Below are 24,458 nucleotides of genomic sequence, written 5' to 3'. Positions count from 1 at the left end.
TCCTTGGCAGAAGCGCCCGGCCTCCCCCTTTCCCTCCCTCTGCGTTGCCCAGCCGTCGCCTGGCAACGGAAGCCGCCGCAGCAAGCCGGCCACCGCGTCTCGTCTTTGCCTTGTGCCTCGCCGGCTTGTGGCTGGACCGGACCACAACAGCGCATTTGTTTTCCTCTTGGCCGGAGACGTCGGCTAGTTCGAGAAAGCATCCGCGATGTCTCAGAAAAACAAGCTCAACTTCGTGGCTGAAGCTCAGATCTGGTAAAGTCGCCGCCTCTTTTTAAAAAAAAAAAATAAAATAAATTTCCCCCGATGTTCTGCTATGGGGTTGGCTATAGGACGCCTGCCCCAAACATTTAGCTTAACTTACCCTAAATCAAGGGTAGGCAACCTCGGCTCTTTTATGACTCATGGACTTCAACTCCCAGAATTCCTGAGCCAGCTTGGCTGGCTCAGGAATTCTGGGAGTTGAAGTCCGTGAATCATAAAAGAGCCGAGGTTGCCTACCCCTGCCCTAAATCCTTCCCGGGCCCCACCCCGCTTCCGAATTGCTCCAAAAACAGAGGCTATTAACCGACTTTCCCTAGTTTTAATCTTCATGTTTGGACTTCAGCTCCCAAAATTCCCAAGACTGCATACTCATTGCTAAAATTTGGGGAGTTGAAGCCCAGAGGGGGTCAAGGGTGGGGCCAAGTATTCTGATGTAACAAGTAATGTCCAGGTGTGTTGATTATGAGAGTTGAAGTCCAACATATTTGAGGACAACATCTTGAGGAACAGCTTGAAAGCCCTCTCCTACCATAGTGGAAGTCTCCAAGTTCTAGATGTTTACTCAGGCACCCGGGTAATCCCAGCGGATCTCTCTCCCATGTTTATTCTAATTTCCTTGTGGTTAATTTCTATTGGGCTGAGATGTGAGAAGACGCCACATGTCTGAAAGAGGACGGTGAAAGAGAATAAGGTTTTAATGCAGACTGAGAAATGTATTCCAATGTGTTCTTAGACTTCCCAGAAAGTTGATGCCACCAATATAAATACTAATCTTCTCCAAAATGGCACCTTTCAGAGGTACTGGCTGCACATTAGGGAAGTTCAAGTTTAGTTATGTTCCATACCAAATCTGAGCATCTGGGATTCACAGAATTTCCCAAAGCCACAGAATGTTTATACAGTATGTACGGACATCAGTGCGTACATTCATGTCCTTTCTCACAAAAAACTGGGTGACTTTTCAAGGAAAACGGCAAAGTGCTTGAATATAACAAAGTTTTGTAATATTGCTCTAGCAGTGTCAGTTTTATGGCACAAAAGTATAGTTATCACAAGAGGCAAAAAGCTACTTTTAAAACTGTCAGTATTTCACAGGGACAGCAAAATTCAAAAGCTTACTCTACATTCAAGATTCTAGCCTCAATGTCAAGCTATTCTCCAAAGCACCTGAAAGTAGGGCAAGAAGCAATGGACAGAAACTAATCAAAGAGAGAAGCAATCTAGAACTAAGGAGAAACTTCCTGACAGTTAGAACAATTAACCAGTGGAACAACCTGCCTCCAGAAGTGAATGCTCCAACACTGGAAGTTTTTAAGAAGAGACTGGACAACCATTTGTCTGAAATGGTATAGGGTTTCCTGCTTGAGCAGGAGGTTGGACTAGATAACCTCCAAGGTCCCTTCCAACTTTTTTATACTATTGTTATTATTATTATATAACTTTTATTCATTAAACATGAAACTCAGTCAACTGAACACTCAAACTGACTGGCACTAATGGTTGACATGGGTTGCTGCCAGCATCCTAGGTATCAACCAGATATTATTATTATTATTATTATTATTATTATTATTATTATTATTATTATTATTATTATTATTATTATCATCTTTTTTTTAAATCTCAAAAGGCAACAATCTATAATCTTAGGAAACTAATCAAGGAGAGAAGCAACCTAGAACTAAGGAGAAAATTCCTAACAAAATAATTAATCAGCGGAACAACTTGCCTCCAGAAGTTGTAGTGCTCCAACACTGGAGGTTTTTTAGAAGAGATTGGACAACCATTTGTCTGAAATGGTATAAGCCATAGGGCTTATTGGTTGAACAGGGGGTTGTACTAGGAGACATCCAAGGTCCCTTTCAACTGTGTTATTCTGTTCTGTTCTTAGCAAGAAGGCCACCCAATTTGAACTTTTTTTTTCTTTTCAGCAATTGTACTGAAGAGAAATAAATTTAAAAGCCTGGGGTATTAGAGGTTCTTCTTCACTTTTTAAATGATCCACCGGGTGTTTATCTAATAAGTAGACAGATATATTTGCTCAATAATGTACTTCTGTGCAAAGGGTGGCATAAAAATTGGATGAACAATGATATGTCTCTCCATTGCCTCTAACTACAGCTACTTTTTTTTAATCTGGTATCTTCACTTATTTGATTCTCTGTAGAGCAGGGGTGTCAAACTGCCAGCCCGTAGGCCGGTTGCATCATGCAGAGGCCACGCCCACCCCAGCTCTGCCAATGTGAAAAAAGTCATGATACGTCACGATACATCATTTCATCCCTTTGCTATAGAGGAGCATTTCTCAACCTTGACAACTTTAAGATGTGTGGCCTTTAACTCCCAACAATTGCTCATGGAACCATGCTGGCTGGGGAATTCTGAGAGTTGAAGTCAACAGATCTTAAACTTGCCAAGATTGAGAAACACAGCTATAGAGTATTTTAATGATAACTATAAATTATTAGAGGGACGCGGTGGCTCAGTGGGTTAGGACGCTGAGCTTGTTGATCAGATGGTTGGCAGTTTGGCAGGTCGAATCCTGAGTGCCGCGTAGCAGAGTGAGCGCCTGTTACTCGTCCCAGCTTCTGCCAACCTAGCAGTTCAAAAGCATGTAAAAATGCAAGTAGAAAAATAGGGACCACTACGGTGGGAAGGTAACAGCGTTCCGTGTGCCTTTGGCGTCTAGTCATGCTGGCTACATGACCACGGAGACGTCCTCGGATAAGCGCTGGCTCTTCAGCTTTGAAGCGGAGATGAGCACCGGCCCCTTGAGTTGGAAACGACTAGCACTACCTTTATAAATTATTAATTTTAAAAAGCACAATTCACAAATGTTTTTTTGGTCTATTTAATATTTTTATTGATAATTGAAGATACCGTTTTTGATATGTTGCTTGGTGAGAACTGATTATCACTATCTTTTTTTTGAGTATTTTGTATCCTACCATATGTTACATGAGACATGGATGTGTTTGGGACAGATAACCTAGCCAACAGGTAAAAGGCATTATGTAAAAGTCTTAATTGCCCCAAATCATGATGGGCAATAGAGATCAGTATGCATGGGTCACTCTGGTGACAACCATGGTATATGGAAGATTGTAACTAGAAATGTAGAAAGAGTATGTGGTGAAGAATATGAATTAAAGGAAATGAGACAAAAGAAATAGTTTCACAAAAACATATTTCTAAGAGAAAGAGGAAGGAAAAATTTGAATGTGGTCTGATCTTGTGGGATCCAAACAAACAATAATATTAAATGTATTGAAGCTATAAGATTAATTAAGAGTGAATCAACTAAATGATGTCAGGAAGTATGAATTAACATCACCTATTTTGTTAGGAGTAGAGATAAAAGTAGAAGTTTATAGGTTGAATAATGGTAATGAAAATAACAAGGAACAGTTGATGGAAAAATATGCCACATTCTATATTAATGGAGTCTAGAGAAAAAAGTTACTTTGGTTGATGAGTGGAAACAAGATGAGGAAGTTTTTTTAAAAAAAAAGTCATGGGTGAGCATCTACTTTTAAAAAGTAGTACTAAGGTTTCACACAGAACTCCATTCTTAGAAAAAGGTCTCTTTTAATTACACAGTTTAAGTAAATTCTGTTCTTGTGTACACTTGGCAAAGGAAGAAGTCTAAATCTGAAAGCATGATTCATTTGAACTTTGTGACGACTGGCTGAGAGAATTAATAAAGGATGTAAGGATGGTGAAAGGTTATGAATATACCGTAGGACTGACTCTACTCTGGTAGAGTATATGTTGGGAGGAAATGGAGTAGAAGAAAAAGTAGGAAGTGAAAGAAATGAGGAAAAAAGTAAAGGTTGTGGGAAGAGAAAATATGGATCATGTTTGAAAAACTATTAGAATATAAATATATGGATTGACTGGAATAGATGTCTCTTCCAACTGAACAGATGGAAAGTGGCTATAAAAAATGTTGATACGGAAGATACCAGAGAACTGTATGGAAAGAGCCTAGTAGAGAGTATGAAAAAAGAAAAAAGAATAGTGGAAATGATAGAGGCTGAAAGAGAGGAAAAATATGCATAAGAGAATGTTGCAAAAACATTTGGGTGACTACAACTGTTGTACATGATATGTACGCTATGTATATACTATGAGTATATAGAGAAGAAGGGTGTTATTTGTTAGATCTATGTAATTTATCCAATTTGCAAGAAGAGCTGTGGGAAATTTACAATAAAAATATAAAACAAGGAATTAAAAGTAAAGATATAAACAGGAAGCCAGACAGAATAAGCAAAATAACAATAGCACCTGAGATCCGTCAACATATATCTCATTCAAGGGGTTTTACGCTCTATTGAAGCTCATCTTACATTGCGGTCCAATGCTTGGGGGAATGTTCCTTGGGTTTTCCAGAGAGGCCGAAGAGTTGGGACTGTCTGAATCTTCGGGGGAATGAGATCCCATAGAGGAGGCACAGTGACAAAGAAGATACACCCCTGAGTCTCACTAAATGACATTGTTTCATGAAAGTGATCTGAAGCATGACTGCTGTGCTGAATTTAATGGGACAAGCAGACACTTGGAGGCAGCCAGTCCCACAGGTAACCCAGCCTTGTGCCATGAAAGGCTTTAAGAAGGATAACCAAAACCCGTAAAATGAACCTGGAAGTTTATAGAGAGCCAGAAGGTGTTAAAAGCAGAAAGACACTTGAGCCCTGGAGATCCTCCGCAATGCAGGAGCCTTAGGCTAGATCTCTCATTCCCAACAATACCAACTGGGAGCAGCCATGGAGGAAGAAAGAAAGCCAATGTAGCACTGTGTTCCCATTTTTAAACCTTAAAACTGGTTCAGAAGATAGATTTGCATAGAACAGAGTCAAAGACAAGAAGCAAAGTTTAAAAGAGGCAAAGAAAATGCAGCGTGAGTCTGATGGAAATATAACATAGTTTTGCAAGTTTTCAGAGTGTAAAGGAACCTCCAAAAGAATGAAGGTAATTGAGACTAAAAATGATTAAATTATTTGGGATGAAACTTAAAAAAAAAGGAATTCTGGAAGTATTTCAGAGATCATCTTCATATCTCCCTACTTTAGCACAAACGTGGCTCTGTAATTCTTTTTTCTTCTGCTTGTACTCATGACATTTCCTTCATCTCGTCCCTAGCCCATAAATTTAACTAGATTCCCTTTTCTTTCTTTTTTCTTATCTCCTGACATTAACTTCTTTTTTCCACTACTTGTCACTTTTCTGTGCTTTGCTTAATATTGCTTACTCCAAAAAGGAATTGTGTGATGAATACCTAGAATACTGTAAATGTATCATCATCAACATAATGTGCCCAGTTGTGCCATTTAAACAACTGTTTGGTGTTTTTTTTAACATGCTAGTAAAATATAGTCTGGAGCATTCCCCCCTGTGCATGGCCACCACTGCAAATCAAGTTTAGGTCAACAGCATCCCACAGTCACGTGATGAAAAAACAGCATGTATTTACAATGGATGCAGCATTCCCAGAGTCATGTGATCAGCCATCTGAGACCTTCCCAGACAAGCAACTGCAGTGATTCACTTAACAACCAGGGCAAAAAAAAGTGGTAAAATTGGGGGTGACTCATTGAACAACTGCTTTACTTAGAAATAGAAATTCTGGTTTGAATAGTGGTTGTAAATTGAGAACTACTTGTGCACAGTACAAAATACATGTAATCATGTAGTTGTCAAGTGCAGGAAAATATATAGGTTTTATTGTATGCTAAAGCTCTCTACAAGAATTTGAACTACTAACGGTCACACCAAATTGGCGATAGATAAGAGCCAACAGAAATCAAGGTGAATAGTAACCATTAAGTAATAATTATTATTGATTTATTTTATCAGCTTCCTTCATGCTCTCTCATACGTGAAAGAGAGAAGAAAATACTCTGCTGGCTGGGGAATTCTGGGAGTTGAAGTCCATACCTCTTAAAGTTGCCAAGTTTGAAAAGCACTGCTCTAAGTCAGGGGTATCATACTGCCAGCCTGCAGGCCGAATGCATCACAACGAAACTGCGCCCACCCCATTGCCGGCATTGGCAAAAAAGTGATGATACGTCACAACATGTCACGTGACATTGCGAGTTTGACACCCCTGCTCTAAGTGAATCAAGAGAAAGAGAAGCAAAATAACATTTGCTTCTGATGTCGCATTTCCTAAAATACTATTCAAACTGCAATCAAAGCTGCTTTTGCAGCATCCCTCAAGCAAAGTGATATAAATTTAAGGCAAAAGTGTGACTCCAAATTGGATCCTAGGTCATGAAGTTGACCCACTTCAGATGAAAAGGTTACAATCTGCTAATCGCTTACTTCAAAATGTTTCAGGCAACTGCTTTAAATTTAATAACCTGTGAATTGCTGCAATGAGGCACACATGGGCAAAGAAAAAGTATTTTAATAAAACTTGCAAGACTTCTTTCTATATATGCTTGTCTCTTCGCCCATCACAATGATGTATTTTGAGAATAATGAGGAAATTGACTTAATCTACTAAATTCTTCTCAAGGACTTTGGGAGGGGAGTTTTCACCTTACATTGATTCACAGTTTGCTAAAGGATAGAACAAACTTGAAATCTATTTGCCTGCAGCAATTTGCACATCGTTTATCAAAAGTATAGAATTATTTCCACAAATGATCCTTCTATCTAGATATCTACAGTACAGCATGCAAGTATAGTCTCAAAGTTAGAAACCAATAAATTTTGAGGCTTTACATGTCCAAGTTGGAGGAATGCAGTGTAAAGGGCTTTGTTAGGTGACTTTGTCAAGTTTTACAAATGCTTTTTTTTTCTTGGATTAGGAAGACTCACATTGAAACAGAGCGTGAAGCTGCCCGAAAATGGCCCAAGCGCTGGGGATTTCTGTTGACCCCACTTGAAGAGGTAACATTTCCTTCTGTGCAATATTTATATATGAAGAATGGATATACCTCATAACCTGTGTTGAACTGCAATTGGGATGCTTACGCTAGGTACAGGGGCATCAAACTGCCAGCACACGGGCCAGATGCATCACTCCAAAACCGTGCCCACCCCATTGCCAGCAATGGGGAAAAAAATCACAATACATCGCAACACGTCACGTGAAGTTGCAAGTTTGACACCTGTACACTAGAACAATGGGATAGGATGTTATTGCATTTTTTTTAAGGAGTACTCTCTCACAGACTTAGCAAACTGCCTCAAGGTGGTTGGGGCAATTAATTATCAATGGAAATAATTTGTTCTGCAAGAAAATAAAAGGGAGGTGTGGGATTTAACTGCATGACTTGAGCGATAAGACTAGTCACTTTGTATGCCAATCCTAGCTATATCTGTATATTACTGAACATCAAAAGGAGCCTGGATGACTTCCGGTTTGCCGTGCAGCCACCATTGACACCTGGAAGACGAGCTCCATCTTCCCCATCCAGTTTCGCACTGCTGGGGGACCCTGAAAAGGGTCAAAAGTCACCCTGTAGAGGCAACCAGCAAGGAGGGGCCATTGCTGGATCACAGGAGAGTGGTAGCTCTCCCACTAGAGCTGGCGAAATCCTTCAAACCAGCAGACGAAAGACCGGCCATAGAAATATGGCTCGTCACTAGGCTGCAGACAGCCGAAGTCACACCTACCATCAGACAACTTTAAAGAGACTGGGTGAGATCTACCTCTCTTAAATCCTAACTATTTTCTGTACCTGCATGAACTGCTAAAGTATTTTTCCCCCTATGGAGAGGGAAGGGAGATTTTAGCCCTCCCTCTAGAAACAGCGGTGACTGACTACCCAGGAGAGTTTAAAATGTTGAAAAAATAATTGGATCCTAATCGGAATTCTATTTCCTAAAATTGGTGGACTAAAAGCCTCTCTATTCTTTATTTTTTACTTTTTATTTTTACCGAAGATCTGGGTTTTCCCTTTTAAAACTGAAGTAAAACTGAAAAGATCAAAATAACTTTGGGGCAACACCTTGTGGCTAAACTTGATATTTCAACCTGCTATTGTCTAAAAGAGACTTGGCTGACAGCCCAGAAAGTAGATAAGATACATGCAACCTTGAAACTTCAGCTGTGAAAAGCTCAGCTGTGCTTTTTATCTAGTGGATTTCCTGACTGTTAAGCTTTTAGTCTAATATACTATCATGGAAGAAAACCAGGAACAGAGTTTTCCTATGGAAGAAGATCAGTAACAATTTTTTGTTATGTTGAAAGCAATTCTTCAAAATCTTCTTACAGCTGGTGAAGAAATAAGAAGCTACAGAAAAAAAAACAAGAAGGCAGCCCAGATATGCAATCTCAAACTATGACTATAACTAAAGAATCATCTATACAGCATACAACATAAAAAGTTGAACAATTAAATACTATAACAGAAGATTTAACTACTCAATAAATACAGATAATGGAAAATCCAGAAAAGAAACTGACAATATGGAAAAAGGAAAAGATTTCTTATACAAATCAGAAGGAACCTGAGGATCAAAAAGAAAAACAGATGGAAGAGAAGACAAACAGTTCAGGACAATTACGTCGAGATGGAAAAATAAAGAGAAGACTTGCTGGACCTGCTAGTCCTTTCAAAAAATGGCAACTGGATGGTTTTTGCAATGTCAAATAATAGATACAGTATAACAATACAAGGAGATTTGCTTGATGACCCAAAAGCACAGCCATGGGAAACAATTTGGCAAACAAAGAAGCTAGAATAAGACTGAAGAAGAATGGGGTTTGGATCTACTTATGAGAATTAAAATAGAATATACTTAAATAGATATGTGTATTTTGAATATAAGATACTGTTATGAATTGAAATAAAGAAATTTTGGTCATGTAAAATTTAGAAGTATAATTACTGACAGTTAAATTTAAATATTGATTTGTGTATAAGGGTCACGTAAAGATGATTAAAATATATATAAGCTAAAATCTTATTGATGAATGTAATAAATAGGTCTCTATGTAGTGGTAAGAAAAAGAAAAAATTAGTTTAAATATCAGATAGTAGATATAAAGAGAAAGAGAGAAAGTATTAAACACTGAAATAAAATAAATTTTGGTTATTAAATTTAAAATATTTGAAAATTATTAGAAAATAAGAATATTATATTGTATTATTAATTTGTTGATACAGATGGTGAGAACCTTATATAGATAAAATGTGTATCCTGAACATTAGATCTTGTGAGGAATTGTGATAAAGGAAATGGGGTCATGCAAAATTTGGAAATCATAAATATTAAACATTAAATTTAAATATTAATGAGAAATTAAAATTGGGAAAAACTTATTAGGTCACTGATTGTCTAAAAGATTGAATGTTAAAGCAATTAAGATATATATAAACTAAAAACTATTGATAAATGTCAGAAAGTTATTTTTTATTTGATTGATAGAATAAGAATTGTATTCATCTAAATACGAGACAGTATATATTAAGGGGGAAAGAAAGGAAATACTTATTGTAATAGTTTGAGATTTGTACTAATGATATTGGTATGTAATTTGAATTATTGTAACTCAGCCGCTACGTTGCTTTTCAAATATGTAGACGTAATATTAAAAAATCAATAAAAACTTATTTTTTAAAAAAAAGGAGCCTGATAGCAGCATTTCAGACTGATAAATGCTGTTAATAAACTAACAATAAATTTTAGCAACATCTGTTAGTGGGATGGAATGTTATCCAGATTCCCAGGAAGGAGGGGATATTCCAGAGGAGGAAGAGACAATTTATATAGTTTGTGTGAGAGAAAAGAAGTGAAGATGACTTCTCCCTAATAGTTCTCAGAGTATATGTTTTATAGTGCAAATAGTTTAATTTACAGGTAAGGAACAGTAAAGAAATCTGCTTAGAAGAAAGGCAACATGTCTTTCTTGGGCTTGGAACTTGACAGCCGGAAAATGTAGAATCCTTCTAAGATTGGGCTATCTTTGACTAACATGCTGTCCTCCCACAATGTCATGTACCACTTGGAAGATATGTCCCTAAAGCAAGGGAAAATATTGCTCAGCTGAGTATATCGTCCTTCTCAATCAATTCTAGTTATTGTGGATTTCAGCTTCCAGAATTCCCCAGGCCTAAGTTTTTTGCTTTGTCTAAGAATTGCTTCTAAATTCGGTATAAAATATTTGACCATGCTAACAGCATTCTATGAGCCTCGACCTAGTCATGCTAGCCACATGACCATGGAAGCATCTTCATACAAGGCTGGCTCCCTCAGCTAGGAAATGGAGATGAGCCCTGCCCACTAGAGTTGGACACAACTGGACAGGGGAAACCTTTACTTTTAGTTTTTCTGCGTAATAAGAGGAGGTATAGTATTTGGGGTAGAGGCTGTGGCTTTAAATCTAAGCCCATTACAAGTCTTATTTTGGAGGTGTTAAATATCTAAATACTTAAGTATATAATAATATCTAAGTCTGTCAAATATTTAACAATGAGGCTTCCATTTTGTACTAGCTTAGCCATATTTTATGGAATAATCCAAAATTCACAATGCATAGTATCATAAACCATAACCTACCAACTGCTAGTGCTGGGATCAGGGACATTCCTAGGGAAAGCATCAACAGTGTCAAAATATGAAATCAAGCAGTCAATGAAAGATGTACAGCTTTGGGGGCTCTCGAAAAAATGGCGGCGGAAGTCGAGCAGTAGCTACCTCAACATAGTCGCTGCGCCTGGTGGCTTCATTGAAGCTTCTTCGAAGCTGCCGCCGAGTGGGAAAACTCGGCAGAAAGGAGGGGAGCTTTCCAGCTCTGTGCCGAAAGTGCAATCTGCACGAAGACGCTGAAGAACCTTCCCGGTGCTGGAGTGGTGAGCGGGTGCCTGTTATGGCCTCCTGAGGCTACTGCTATACTGTGAGAAAGCCTTACTCATTCCAGCTTAAATGTAAAATTGCGCTGATATTCGGAGTCTTGACTCAAGCCAAACTGACAAGGTGGTGGAGTTTATAACTATCTTCCAATCCCGAAGCCCACATAGAATGAAGTGGCAGAGAGACGGTGTGGCAGTTTAAGAATAATACCATCTTCGGACTAAGAGGGTTCTTGGCAATTGGGTTTTACTCCTACCTTAAGATTGGTGACTTTGACTTTAATGTTCCCTGCTCCGTAGGACGCCATTGCATGAGCTGTCATTTTTGAGTTTGCTTTGTGTGTAAGATGAATTGGAGGAGCTGGTGTCTATTGCCATCTAGTGACTAGAGACTAGAGACTCTTTAGGAATATTCAAAATGGCTACTATGACTACCACTTTGAAGAAGAAGGTGCCTAGGACTTCCTTAGTCCCATCTCCAGCTACTACTTCCACGGCACCACGACGATCGTTAGAGGATATGACTACTCCTGGTAAACTTGTGATTTCGTCACAGAATATGGAAGATATTCTCCAGGCTATACAAGAGATGCTGATCAAGAATCAAGAGTCAACGTCAAAGTCTCTTGAAGAGCTAAATAAAAAGGTTGAAACGCTAACCAATGAAACATAGCAGTTTCACACAAACTTCGAGGAAGTCCAAAATATCCTATCTAATCACGAGGAATGGATTCAAGCTACTGAGACGAAGACCAAGAAAGTGATCTGCAAAATGGAGCGACTTGAACTTCGACATGCATTGGCTAATAAAAAAAATCGAGGAAGAGATCATCTTCCTTGAAATGGACTGCTCTGGTTATTTTTTACGGTTCCAGAACGTCCCCAAGGAGAAAGACGAGCATCTGGACGTATTGATGGGGGAGATTGTGGCAGAAATTACTGGAAGGGACCATGGAGATGTTTCAAGGGATATCGATGATGTCTTTCGAGTATATACTAGCTACACTCAACGTAATAACCTCCCAAGAGAGATTCATGTTTGATTCTCCAGGACGTCACTGAGGGACAAAGTATTTCGGAAAATGAGACCAAGCTTTTACCTATAAAGACAATTGACTAACAGTTCTACCTCAACTCTCGAAATGGGTACGAGACACCTGGAGGAAATATGGTTTTCTTACAACATGGCTAAAGAAACAAGGGATACACTATCGTTGGCTACTACCCGAAGGCCTGACCTTTACTTGGCAAGAGCAGAGGTTACGATTGGAAACTATACAAGAAGCACAAGACTTTTCAGAGGTCTATATTAATCCTAGCAACCAGGAGAGCGAGGGTGACAACGAAAGTAAAAGCCAAGAGGAAGTAACTCAGGAAATGACAACCAAAGAGTGCACCGGACAAGATAAGGGAACAGTCCATTTTGGAGAGGATAGAGGAAAGAACTCCCAAATTGAGACCAGATCTCGGAAACTTAAGAACACAAATAAGTAGAGGTATGAACGAGGGGCTCCACCTGTTTTCTGTCAACATTAATGGACTGAATACTCCTATTAAGAGGAAAAGGGTTTGGTCTAACCTTCAGAAAGATAACTATGATATTATATGCCTACAAGAGGTTCATATAAGGAAAGATCATCTCAAGACCCTAATCCATCCTAAACTGGGTAAGTTGTATGTATCTCTGGCCAACCAAAAAAAAAGGGGAGTGGTTGTTTATGACCGGAAAGGTCTGGTGAAACGTCAAATATATGCTGATATAGAAGGTAGGATATTGATGTTAGAGATTCTTATTGGTCAAAAGACAGTATTGTTGGTTAACATATATGCCCCCAATGTTAATCAATTTGGGTTTTTTAGAGACCTTTATAAGAAAATAAATGAATTAGACTATGAGCATATATGTATTGTAGGGGACTTTAATGCGATTGTAGATACAACAATTGACTATGATTCAGGAGTGGGCTCTCCAAAATACAAAAAAGGACATAGAAAGGTACTCCCTAAAATATGGGATAATTTAAGAATAGAAATGGGGTTAAGAGATGTGTGGCGAGATCACCATCCCATGCAAATGTATTATACATATTTCTCTCCCAGGCACAGGTTGTGGTCTAGGATTGATATGCTTTGGTCAACACCAGATCTGAAAGAAGAGATAACATTTGTTGAAATAGGTACGAATATATGGGCAGACCATCACCCTTTGATAGTAGAGTGGAAGGGGCCCACCAGAAGAGCAAGATGGTCTATGAGGGCTGAGATAATGGTGGACGAGGGATTTATAAATATGGTTAAAAAAGAAATAGGCTATTTTTTTCTGAAAATAAGAAAGAAGATACATCTCTTCAAAATATTTGGGACACGGCCAAAGCTGTTGTTAGGGGATTGGTAATAAAGTATACAGTGGCTAAATGGAAAAAAGAGAAGGCAGAATGGATAAAGTTACTAGCCGAATTGGAGACAGACGAGGGGTAGTTACGTTTTGATCCATCTAACAATTTGACCAAAGAGAAAATAGATTTGATTAGACATGATTTATCTATTTTAGATCAAAAAGATTTGACGAATAAAATTTGGAAGTGTAGACAAACGCAATTCGAGTTTACCAATAAACCTGGCCAGTGGTTATCTTATAGATTAAGAAAAGAAATAGAATCTAGGAAGATTCAAATGCTATGGGATTACATGGGCAATTTGGTTGGTACAACAGAACAAAAAGCAAAGGTGGCACAAGAATTTTACGGTAATCCTCCCTCTATAGTCAAGAAATTTATCAGGAAGATAAGGTCAGGAGTTACCTTCAGAATTTGCAGACTGAGGCAATTTCTGATTCACGTAAAGAAATTCTAAATGCAAAAATTACTAGTGGGGAAATTGCAGCAGCTGTCAAGAAACAGGCAGGTGGTAAGACCCCAAGACCAGATGGAATCCCTAGCAAATTTTATAAAGAGATTTTTTATTCAATTAGTTCACAAATGAAGGACCTATTCAATGAGGTCCCAAAAGAATCATAGTTACCCCGGTCCTGGACAGAGGCCTATATTTCCCTAATCCCGAAACCTGACACTGATAAAACCTCGATCCAGAACTATAGACCAATCTCGCTCCTTAATGTGGACTATAAGATTTTTGCAACAATATTAACTGAGAGACTCCGGGTGTTTTTGTCCCATTTTATCCACCAAGATCAGAATGGTTTTTTACCTCATAGGCATCTGAGGGATAATTTAAGAGTAGTATTGAATGCCTTAGAATACTATGAGACCCATCCAGACAAACCTATGGTGATGATCTTTCTGGACGCCCAAAAGGCTTTTGATAGAGTCAATTGGAATTTTTTAATACAACAAATGGAAGTGATGGGTTTCGGCTCTCAATTTACAAAGGCAGTTCAAGCTATCTATACCAAGCAGTCAGCAAGGTTGCTGCTTAATGGATCAATATCAGAGGAGATACAGATTTATAAGACTACTAGACAAGGATGCCCCCTTTCACCGCTGCTTTTCATCTTAACTATGGAACCATTTCTTAAGATGATTAGACAGGATTCGGAAATTAAAGGCTTAAAAATTAAAGGGAAAGGAATATAAACTTCAAGCATTCGCTGACGATTTGGTTTTTATATTAGAAGATCCTTTGACTACAGGGTCGAAATTACTTGTAAATTTAGACAGCTATGGAGAGGTAGCGGGATTAAAAATTAATAAGGACAAAACTAAAACTCTAATAAAAAAATTTGTCGTATATTCAAAGGGAACAGATCCAAAATATTATGGGGTTTAACTGTGTTGAAAAACTTAAATATTTGGGTGTCTGGTTGACAAACAAGTGTTCCACTATTAAAGAGCTTAATTATTCAAAACTGTTAGTAGATACAGCAAATGACTTGGATAGATGGCGGCATTTACAGATCTCACTCTTGGGTAGAATTGCCGCGATAAAAGCCCATATCCTACCAAAATGGATTTTCTTATTTCAAACGGCCCCTGCAAGATTGGGGAATTTTTTTTTAGGAAATTAGACCAAATTTTGAATAAATTTATTTGGCAAGGGAAAAAACCCCGTATAAAAAGGAAAAGGTTGCAGGAGCATAAAACAAAGGGCGGCTTGGGGCTCCCTGTGTCGGAGCTTTATTACCAAGCCTCTTCCCTGGTTTGGATAAAAGACTGGGTGACCCTTTCAAGGAAATGTATCTTGATACTTGAAGGGTATGACTTGCAGCGAGGCTGGCATTCTTTTCTGTGGCCACAGAAGGATAAGTAATCTAAATATTTTACTACTCATTATATTAGAGGAAATTTACAAAGGGTTTGGGAGGCCGTTAAAAAACAAGTATATATCCAGATCCCCAAATAGGTATCTCCATTGGAAGCGGTGACCCTCCCGACTGTACACAGTATAAAGAGAAATTGGACCTACGGTGATTTGTTGGATGAGGATGGGAGACTCAGATCCAGAGCTGATCTCCAAATTAGGGGATTCAACATAGACTGGTGGTCTTATGCCCAAATACAAATTAGAACTGCCAGAGACAAACAGGAGTATGGTATTGCTCTTCAATTACAAACAATTGATAAACTCCTTTTGGGTAGTCAAAGAAAATTTATTTCTAACGCATATAATCTTCTTCTGTCCAGTTATATGGCGGAAGAGAATGTAGAAGACATGATGATTGCCTGGGGGAGAAATATTGGGAAGACAATACAACTCGATACGTGGCAGAACTTATGGAATAAGACCATGAAACTGACTCTATCCTCCTCTTTTAAGGAAATTTTTTATAAAATGATCTATCGTTGGTATCTCCCCCCTGTTAGAATCACTAAAATGTTTCCAGGATCCTCTAACAGATGCTGGAAATGTTGTTCGGCCAAGGGTACCTTCTTCCACCAGTGGTGGACCTGTTCATATGCCAGACGGTATTGGAGAAAAATTCAGTAGTGGTTGTTGGAAATAACAGGCGTGAGCTTCCCTATGCAGCCAGACCTCTATTTATTGGATATGAGACCGGTTAATATCGATAAAAGAGATTGGTATATATTTGTTCATGTCTCAACAGCAGCAAGGATGGCTTTTGCACAACTGTGGAAGGACCCAGATATTCCTCCTGATCATTTGATAATAAATAAGATTCTTTGTTGTGCCGAGATGGACAGGTTAACATACATCCTAAAAGATAAACGTGAATCACTATATAATATAAGTTGGAATAAGTGTTTTGTATGGCTTAAAAGAAGGTTCAATTTAGGAGATGAGCGATGAGATCGCTTACTTAATTGATTTATGTATTTTATTAGGCTTATAAAGTGGATAAAGCCTTGGTGGAGCAGTGGGCTAATGCCTCCTTAAGTAACACCAGCTGCCTGCAATTAGTGCAGGTTCGCATCCCACCAGGCTCAAGGTTGACTCAGCCTTCCATCCTTCCGAGGTAGGTAAAATGAGGACCCAGATTGTTGGGGGCAATAAGCTGACTTTGTAATAATGCCGCTTGGGGTGTGTGTGAAAGCCCTAATAAGCAGGCATATACATAGAATGAAGGCTACTGCTAAGCTTGTAAGCCGCCCTGAGTCTTCGGAGAAGGGCGGGATATAAATGGAATTAAAATAAATAAATAAATAAATAAAATAAAATTTGACTAATGGTAGTTTCTTAAATGATAAGGTTATTCTAGGCATTGGAAAGTTTAGCTGGGATGTTATATTTTTTGTTAATAGAAGAGTAGATATAACTCTCGGTTTATTTTGTTTGTTCCCTTTGTACTATTTGTTGTCATTTTTAATGTAAATAATTAATAAAGATTATTTTTTAAAAAAGATGTACAGCTTTTAACATGCAATGCACAAATTAAAAAGAAGCGGGCTTTGATTACTCTGGCTGCTTCTGACATTTTGATGCTGTTAGGCCCCCTGCGGATATCACTGGCTGGGTTGCCATAACATGAAACCAATCATATGTCTCCGTCTGCTAGCTGTAATCTTATTCTCATTTCCCTGGGAGAAAATCCCACTGAAAGATGAGTAGAGGTAATCCTCAGGAGGAAAGCCATGGCAAATCTAGACAGCACACTAAAAAGCAGAGACATCACCCTGTCAACAAAAGTGCGTATAGTCAAGGCTATGGTCTTCCCAGTTGCAATGTATGGCAGTAAAAGTTGGACCATAAGAAAGGCTGAGCGCCAAAGAATTGAGGCCTTTGAACTATGGTGCTGGAGAAGACTCCTGCGAGTCCCTTGGACTGCAAGGCAATCAAACCGGTCAGTCCTAGAGGAAATCAACCCTGACTGCTCTTTAGAAGGCCAGATCCTGAAGTTAAAACTCAAATACTTTGGCCACCTAATGAGAAGGAAGGACTCACTGGAGAAGAGCCTAATGCTGGGAAAGATTGAGGGCAATAGAAGAAGGGGATGACAGAGAATGAGGTGGCTGGATGGAGTCACTGAAGCAGTAGGCATGAGCTTAAATGGACTCCAGAAGGAGGTAGAGGACAGGAAGGCCTGGAGGAACATTGTCCATGGGGTCACGATGGGTCGGACACAGTAGCCTGTCCATCATGGTTGTAACTCATGATGGTCACAAAGCAGGTCAGTCAGATGGCTGAGCTGAGTTTATGATCTTTTTTGGTGTAGTCATTAAGTGAACACATGCTGTGGTCATTATGTGAATCAGTGTTTCACTGTGGGTGGAGTTTGGCCAAAAACCAGAAGTAAATGCAGAGCTTGGGCAAAAACATTGCAAAACAGGGTCACATGATCGCGGGCTGTTGCAAATTGCTATAAATGTGGCCTGGATGCCAAGCACATGAAATGCAGTCATGTGACCATGGGAAGAAGTGACTGTTGGAACTTCAAATCCAGGTCATAAGTACCCCCAGGTATCTCTGTCAGAACTTTTAATGGTCACTATGGGACCGTTTGTAAGTCAAGAACTACCTATAAAGGTGTACAGTGCAGTGTAAGTTACATTACCTTAAGCTATATTACATTATTTAAATCTGTCGTCCAGATTTTGTTGCTAGCTTTAAAATGAGAAGTGATTTTCCATATGAAAGATGAATTTTAACAGCATCCAAAGGTACGTAATAAATAGCCTTGAATAGTGTCAGAAGCCAAGCAGAAGGTCTTCAGGTACTGCTCAAATAGAATATAAATATCTAGATGGATATGAACTATTATGTTATCACAATGCATGACTCAGCCTGAAGTGTCAATTTATTTTATTACATTTTTCTATTTTTTTTTAAGTTGGTAAAAGATGAAAAGAAACAACTTGCTAAGCCGAAGATCCCACTTCCAGAACACTTACAGATCCGACCTGTGACACCAGTGGAAAAATATATTAAGGTTAGCTATTTGTGAAGCAGTTTCAAGTGACAGCACTTCTGGAAAGAAAAAAAAAACAGGACTTACTTTTTCAGAGGCCATCGAAAGTTTGAAGCAAAGGTTCAGATGCTAAGAACAAATTTAAGACACTCGAGATTGATGCCTTTGGATGCTCTGATTATTGGAGATTTCATTGCACAACTTTAGATGATGCAAATAAGTTATTGTACTCTCAGACATAAAGTTTTGTGTATCATAGCTTACTGACCTCAGTGTTAGAAAAAGATTAGAGTTGGGAGCCCTTGTCTGTTTCAATTGCTTTTTTCAGATCTGTGTAAACCAGGAGTCCCCAAACTGTTCAGTTCATCAGTGTAACAGTAGTGCATTGAAAAATCTGTAAGAAATATACCACTTGCCCACAAGCAAGAACTAATAGGAGCACAAACTAGACAAAGTAATAGAAAAGGAACAACAAAATCTTTTTGTTTCAGGCTTTCATGCATTCCTCACTTTAAGATTGCATTACAATAGACCAGCATTTCCAACACCTTCCAGATGTGTTGGATTCTGACTTCCAGAATTTCTAGTTAGCGTGGGTTTTAGACAGAATGGCAAAAGTTTTTGAACATATTACCTCAAAATTCTGGGAGCTGCACCCTGGGAGACCACCATTTGGGGAAAGACCAATCTAGATTTATTACAATTTTTATTACGGCACTTGATGAAAAGAGAATGTACATTTTATAAACTAAAGGAATCCCATTAGGTTTTCTTAGGAGCAGCTCCCCAGGATCAAGCAAAACGGTTTTCTATCTGTGGAGATTTACCCTGTTTTATTGCACCGCCATGTATACAATTAGGGATTTCCAGAGACCAGAAAACAGGCCTGCAGGCACATTCATGTTTCCCAAAAGTACAGGAAACATGCTTTCATTCGTTGCCCTTCATTGCATCCGCAGTTTGCTTCTTGGCACAACATGTGCACTGGCAGTCTGTAAATAAAAGGGTCTGGACCTCAGCTTTTCAGGGTATCGTTTACAAGAAATAGCTTGCTCATCAAAAAAACTAAACAAAAAAAAAACCCCACATGGATTTGGGGATTAGATGGAGGACAATATGATCCGTTTAAACAGCTGTGGCTTGCAATTGTAATTTATTTTCTCTTATGAGCATGAAAAGCTGCATCTATCCCTTCCTCTGGATGGTCTAGGCAAAAAAGGCTTTAGCCCTTTTGTGCTTCCTCTGATGTAGAGCAGCATGGAGGCACGTGGACATAATTGCCTCCATTGTTCCCCTCTGTGGGTGGCATGCCTGGCCATGAGAAGGAAAAGAAAGACGAGGCAATCCTTTCAAAGGGATATGCTCCACCTTGATATCACAGACATTTCTCAGCTTTGGCTCAGGAACAAAGCCAAAAGGGCCTTGGCAACAGAACAAACCGAAACATTGCTTTCTTTCACTGTGCATTGCTGAGCAGGGTAAGTCCCCAGATGTTAAAGTGTTATGGGAGAGAGGACATTCCACATGCATTATGGAAGTAATTCAACCCAACAAGCACAGCAGCGGGGGCTGAGATGAAGAAGGAGCTTCAGTCTTTATTGCATGCGTCCTTCTCCTGCCACACCCTCCTCTAGATTATCCATTAACCCCTTTCGTGTTTACTACAATTGAGAGATTGGCATATTTCTCCAGCTGATGCGCTCCAGATGTCTTTGATTGATGAAGCACAAAATCCTCGTAGTTTGCCCATGCCGTTGAGGAAGAGCCTTTGCTCACTAGCACCTCAACATGGCCTGACAATATCATATTTCTGCTGTGATCGCTTGGCACCATCTCATCCTCTGCCCCAAGAATGAGAAAGGCTAAAGTCATCCTTAGGAGCTGTAGTGGCGCAGCGGTTAGAATGCAGTATTGCAGGCCAATTCTGCTGACTGCCAGGAGTTCAATTCTCACTGGCTCGAGGTTAACTCAGCCTTCCATCCTTCTGAGGTCAATAAAATGAGGACCCAGATTGTTGGAGGCAATATGCTGTCTTTGTAAACTGCTTAGAGAGGACTGTAAAGCACTATGAAGCGGTCGGTGTATACTGTGTTTCCCTGAAAATAAGGCCTACCCCGAAAATAAACCCTAGCTTGATTTTTGAGTGTGGGCCTAATATAAGCCCTAGTTTTTGGGCAAGGCACACACTTAAAAATCAAGCTAGGGAGGGGGTGGTGTGTGTGGATCTGCCCCACGCGCCCCGCACCCACTTACCTTGCAGCCAGGCCTCTCCTCACCGGCCCACTTCTTCTGTGCCATCTTCTGCAGCCAGGCCTGCATTTCTCACTCACAGGTCTTTCCGGAAGGTCTGTGCAGCCAAGACCCAAGCTATGAATTCAATCTATAGCCCGGTTCTGTAAGACCTCTGCAGCCGAGGACCAAGCTATGGATTCAACCATAGGCCTTCTGGAAAGGCCTGACTTCAAAATACAGGCTGGAATCCAGCTGCAGAATAAAGCTGCTCCTTCGGTCCCAGAAGAAGTGGACCTGCTGGGTGGGGTTGTCGGTGTTGGAGGTGAGTAAGATATTCCCCAAAAATAAGACCTGGTGCCTCTTTTCGAGGCCAAAAAAAAACAAACATACCCGGTCTTATTTTCAGGGAAGCATGGTAAGTCTAAGTGCTATTGCTAGCTGGATCCCAGGAAATGTGGTGTTTCCCTCATCAAACTGAGAACATCCAATAGTCACCATGAACTATGTAAAATCTTTTGTGCTTTCTCACCTTCTATTTTGGACCATTGTCTCATAATCAGTAAAGTAGTACTTATTGGCAAGGTGACCAATTCTGGTTATGCAGTCTCCCCTTTGTCCCTGATCAGTCTTTGCTGCCACTATGGTAATATTCCTAAAGAGTTGGATCCAGCAGCAGTTTGTCTCATTGGTTTGTCAAAATTGCATAAATAGTGCTAGACTCCCTTGGACAATGGTTGTGTAAGTGCTTTAACTCAGTGGTCTTTCTCAGGTTAGCACAAGGCTGAAACAGAATTGTGTAACAATGAAACGGTAGAAAGGTGCAACGTTTAAATTGTTGGGAAATAACTATGGGTTGCTTTTCATTCAGTGGACACCCAGCCAATCTCTATGTCCCAATTAAAGCAAGCACATACACCCAGTGCTTTTTTTGTAAAAGAAAAAGGTGCCAGAACTCACACATGTCATACAACCCGCCTTGCCTACCCTACAAGGTTCCATCCAAAAAAGGTGCCGGAATTCCGTTCTGAGCGTTCTATGACAAAAAAAGCCCTGCATACACCACTCAGTTCTGCTAGCAAAAAATACCAATAAAGGGAGAACACTGATGATATTACCTAGTTGGGTAATGAAATGTCTGCAAGAAAGCAACTAACTTAGGGAGCACCAGGGAGCACCAAGGACCCCTCAGAGCAAAAATATAGCATGATGTTTATCTATTAAACATCATCAAACATCACACACTGTTAGCAGACAAAATAAATCAAATGGAAAACATGCAAAAGCAGGAGGAAAAATAAATAAGCTCCACAATCAAGAATTTATATTACCTGTTTGCCAGCATATTTTGCACAAACATTTGAGAACTCCGTAGTATTGGGAAAAATGGAAGGAAAGAGAAGAGGATAAAAAGAAAGCAAGGTGGATGGTCTGAATTAGAGCCATGAAGGGTACAACAGTGTTGGGAACCGTTTTGGAAGACCTGAAGGACCAGGATAGAGAAGGTCTATGTGATCAATGATTTGATGGCACATGTTCAGATAGAGATGGAGAGATATGTAGACATAAAACTTTCTGAAGCTACTAGAACAATATCTAGTGTAATTAACACTGATTTGCCCAAAGGAAGCAGTCTTTGGTTAGTTATTCAATTTACTTAATCTCTCCTTTCTTTTTTTTCAACTCAAGGCAGCATACCTACATGGTAAGCCCACTCCCTGGTTTTCCCATAACAATCTTGTTAGGTGACCTAACACCTTTCATGTTTAGGAGGATTCCAACTTGTAGCCTCCATGTTTCTAGCCCAGAACTTTAGCCACTACACCAAAGTGCCTGGTTATTCCAACTTTGGTCCTTTTTAACATTTTTTTAATGTAACAGTAGCAGAACAGAGATGGGGAATATGACAGTAACTGATCCCATTAAATAAATAATTTGATGGGCAGGGAGGATATAGGGGACTGGAGGCTAAAACATATGAAGAACAGTTCCAGGAATTGGACATGCCTAGTTTAATGAAAAGAAGGACTGGGGTGACATGATAGCAGTGTCCCAATATCTTAGGGCTTGCCACAAAGAAGAGGGAGTCAACCTATTCTCCAAAGCACCTGAAGGCAGGACGAAAAGCAGCGGATGGAAACCTATCAAGGAGAGAATTTCCTGACATTTAGAACAATCAATAAGTGGAACAACTTGCCTCCAGAAGTTTTTTAAGAAGAGATTGGACATCCATTTGTCCGAAATGGTATACTGAACAGGGGGTTGGACCAGAAGATCTCTAAGGTCCCTTCCCACTCTATTACACTGTATCCAACAGAAATAGCATTGAGATGGACAGAATGCTCCCTTACAATGCGTCTAGGCAGAAAATGGAAGAATCAGGAAATGAGACTTTGTTGTCAAGATAGGACAGACAAGGCATAAATAATATTGCTGCTCATGACATGGGTCTCTTAATGATGTTTATCTCTGTGTTTTTCTTTTTAACTCACTTAGCTTGGGTTATAACAGCATGTGATATTGGAATAAGGACACCTAAACCGATGATCAGAATATTGCAAGCAGATGAACCCCATCTCTGGTGGAACAGTACAATTGGCAGGTGTTTTCTTGCAAACTGGTGAAGTGCAGAAGAGAGAGGGGCAGCAAAGCTGGAGGAAATCAAACAATTATTTTCCTTATCATGTATTGCACACGAAATCAGGACAGCTCCATTAGCAGTAGGTCACAATAGACACACTAGAAGCAGGATAAAGATCAGCAATCAGGATAGCCAATTTCATGGTCATATCGTTTTCTGCCAGTTCAAGAATAGGTGGATAGCCCTTTTACACGGCAGTTGGGGAAAGCCTTTAGGCTGCATTAATTATTTTTCATGCTGAAGTCATCTTAATTAATAATCTTCCTTGTTTCTGTTCTTAGAACTCATTAATTTCCTCTTACCCCCAAAGAAATAAACTTTTGTTTTGTAGAAGAGCTTTAATGTTTCCTATCTATCAACAAAGAGCTTCATTCTCATATGGGGCCCTTGCTTCCATATCACTGTAACTAATTGTCCTGATGTGTTGAAGGAAGGATTTTATATTTGTTTGAATGGGAAATATTTATTTATTTACAAAAACCAAAATAGCAAAATAACCTCAGATATGCAGATGATACCACTAATGGTAGAAAGTAAAAGGAACTAAAGAGAACTAAAGATGAGGGTGAAAGAGGAGAACACAAAAACTGGCCTAAAACTCAAAGTAAGTTGAAAAACAAATAAGATCATGGCATCCAGTCCCACTTCATGGCAAATAGAAGGGGAAGAAATGGAAGCAGTGGCAGATTTTAGATCCTTGCAGATGATGGCTGAAATCAAAAGGTACTAGTGTCTTGGGAAGAAAGCTATGGAAAACCTAGACGCCATATTAAAAAGCAGAGACATCACCTTGTCGACAAAGGTCTGTAGAGTCAAAGCTATGGTTTTTCCCAATAACAATGAATGACTGTGAGAGTTGGGCCATAAGGAAGGCTGAGCTCTGAAGAATTGATGCTTTCCAATTATGGTGTTGGAGAAGACTTAGCCTGCAAGAAGATCAAATCAGCCAATCCTAAAGAAAATCAACCTTGACTGTTCTTTGGAAGGACAGATAGCTGAAGCTCAAATACTTAGGCCACCAAATGAGAAGAGAGAACTCATTGGGAAAAAACCCTGATGTTGGGAAAGATTCTAGGCAAAAGGAGAAGGGGACGGCAAATGATGAGATGATTGGATAGTATCGACACAGTAGGCAAGAGTCTGGGCAGACTCTGGGAGACAGGGGAGCCTCTCCCCGAAGAATTAGACATGACTT

General features: G+C 39.5%; 1 protein-coding gene across 1 annotated transcript in view; it reads left to right on the top strand.

Moving 5' to 3' along the window:
- Positions 1–205: 205 nt before the first annotated feature.
- The window catches only part of CIMIP1 (ciliary microtubule inner protein 1), a gene marked incomplete at both ends in the record, with an annotated part of 28,252 nt that continues 3,999 nt past the window's right edge, over positions 206–24,458 (top strand). Inside the window, 3 exons of the mRNA XM_081322127.1 lie at positions 206–252; positions 7,080–7,161; positions 18,316–18,414. Of these exons, the coding sequence (XP_081178253.1) occupies positions 206–252; positions 7,080–7,161; positions 18,316–18,414 (228 nt within the window). The remainder of the gene's footprint in view (positions 253–7,079; positions 7,162–18,315; positions 18,415–24,458) is intronic.

This window comes from Vipera berus, assembly GCF_964194415.1.
Source record: "Vipera berus genome assembly, chromosome: 3".
NCBI lineage: Eukaryota > Metazoa > Chordata > Lepidosauria > Squamata > Viperidae > Vipera > Vipera berus.
This window is presented reverse-complemented; position numbering and strand designations above follow the sequence as displayed.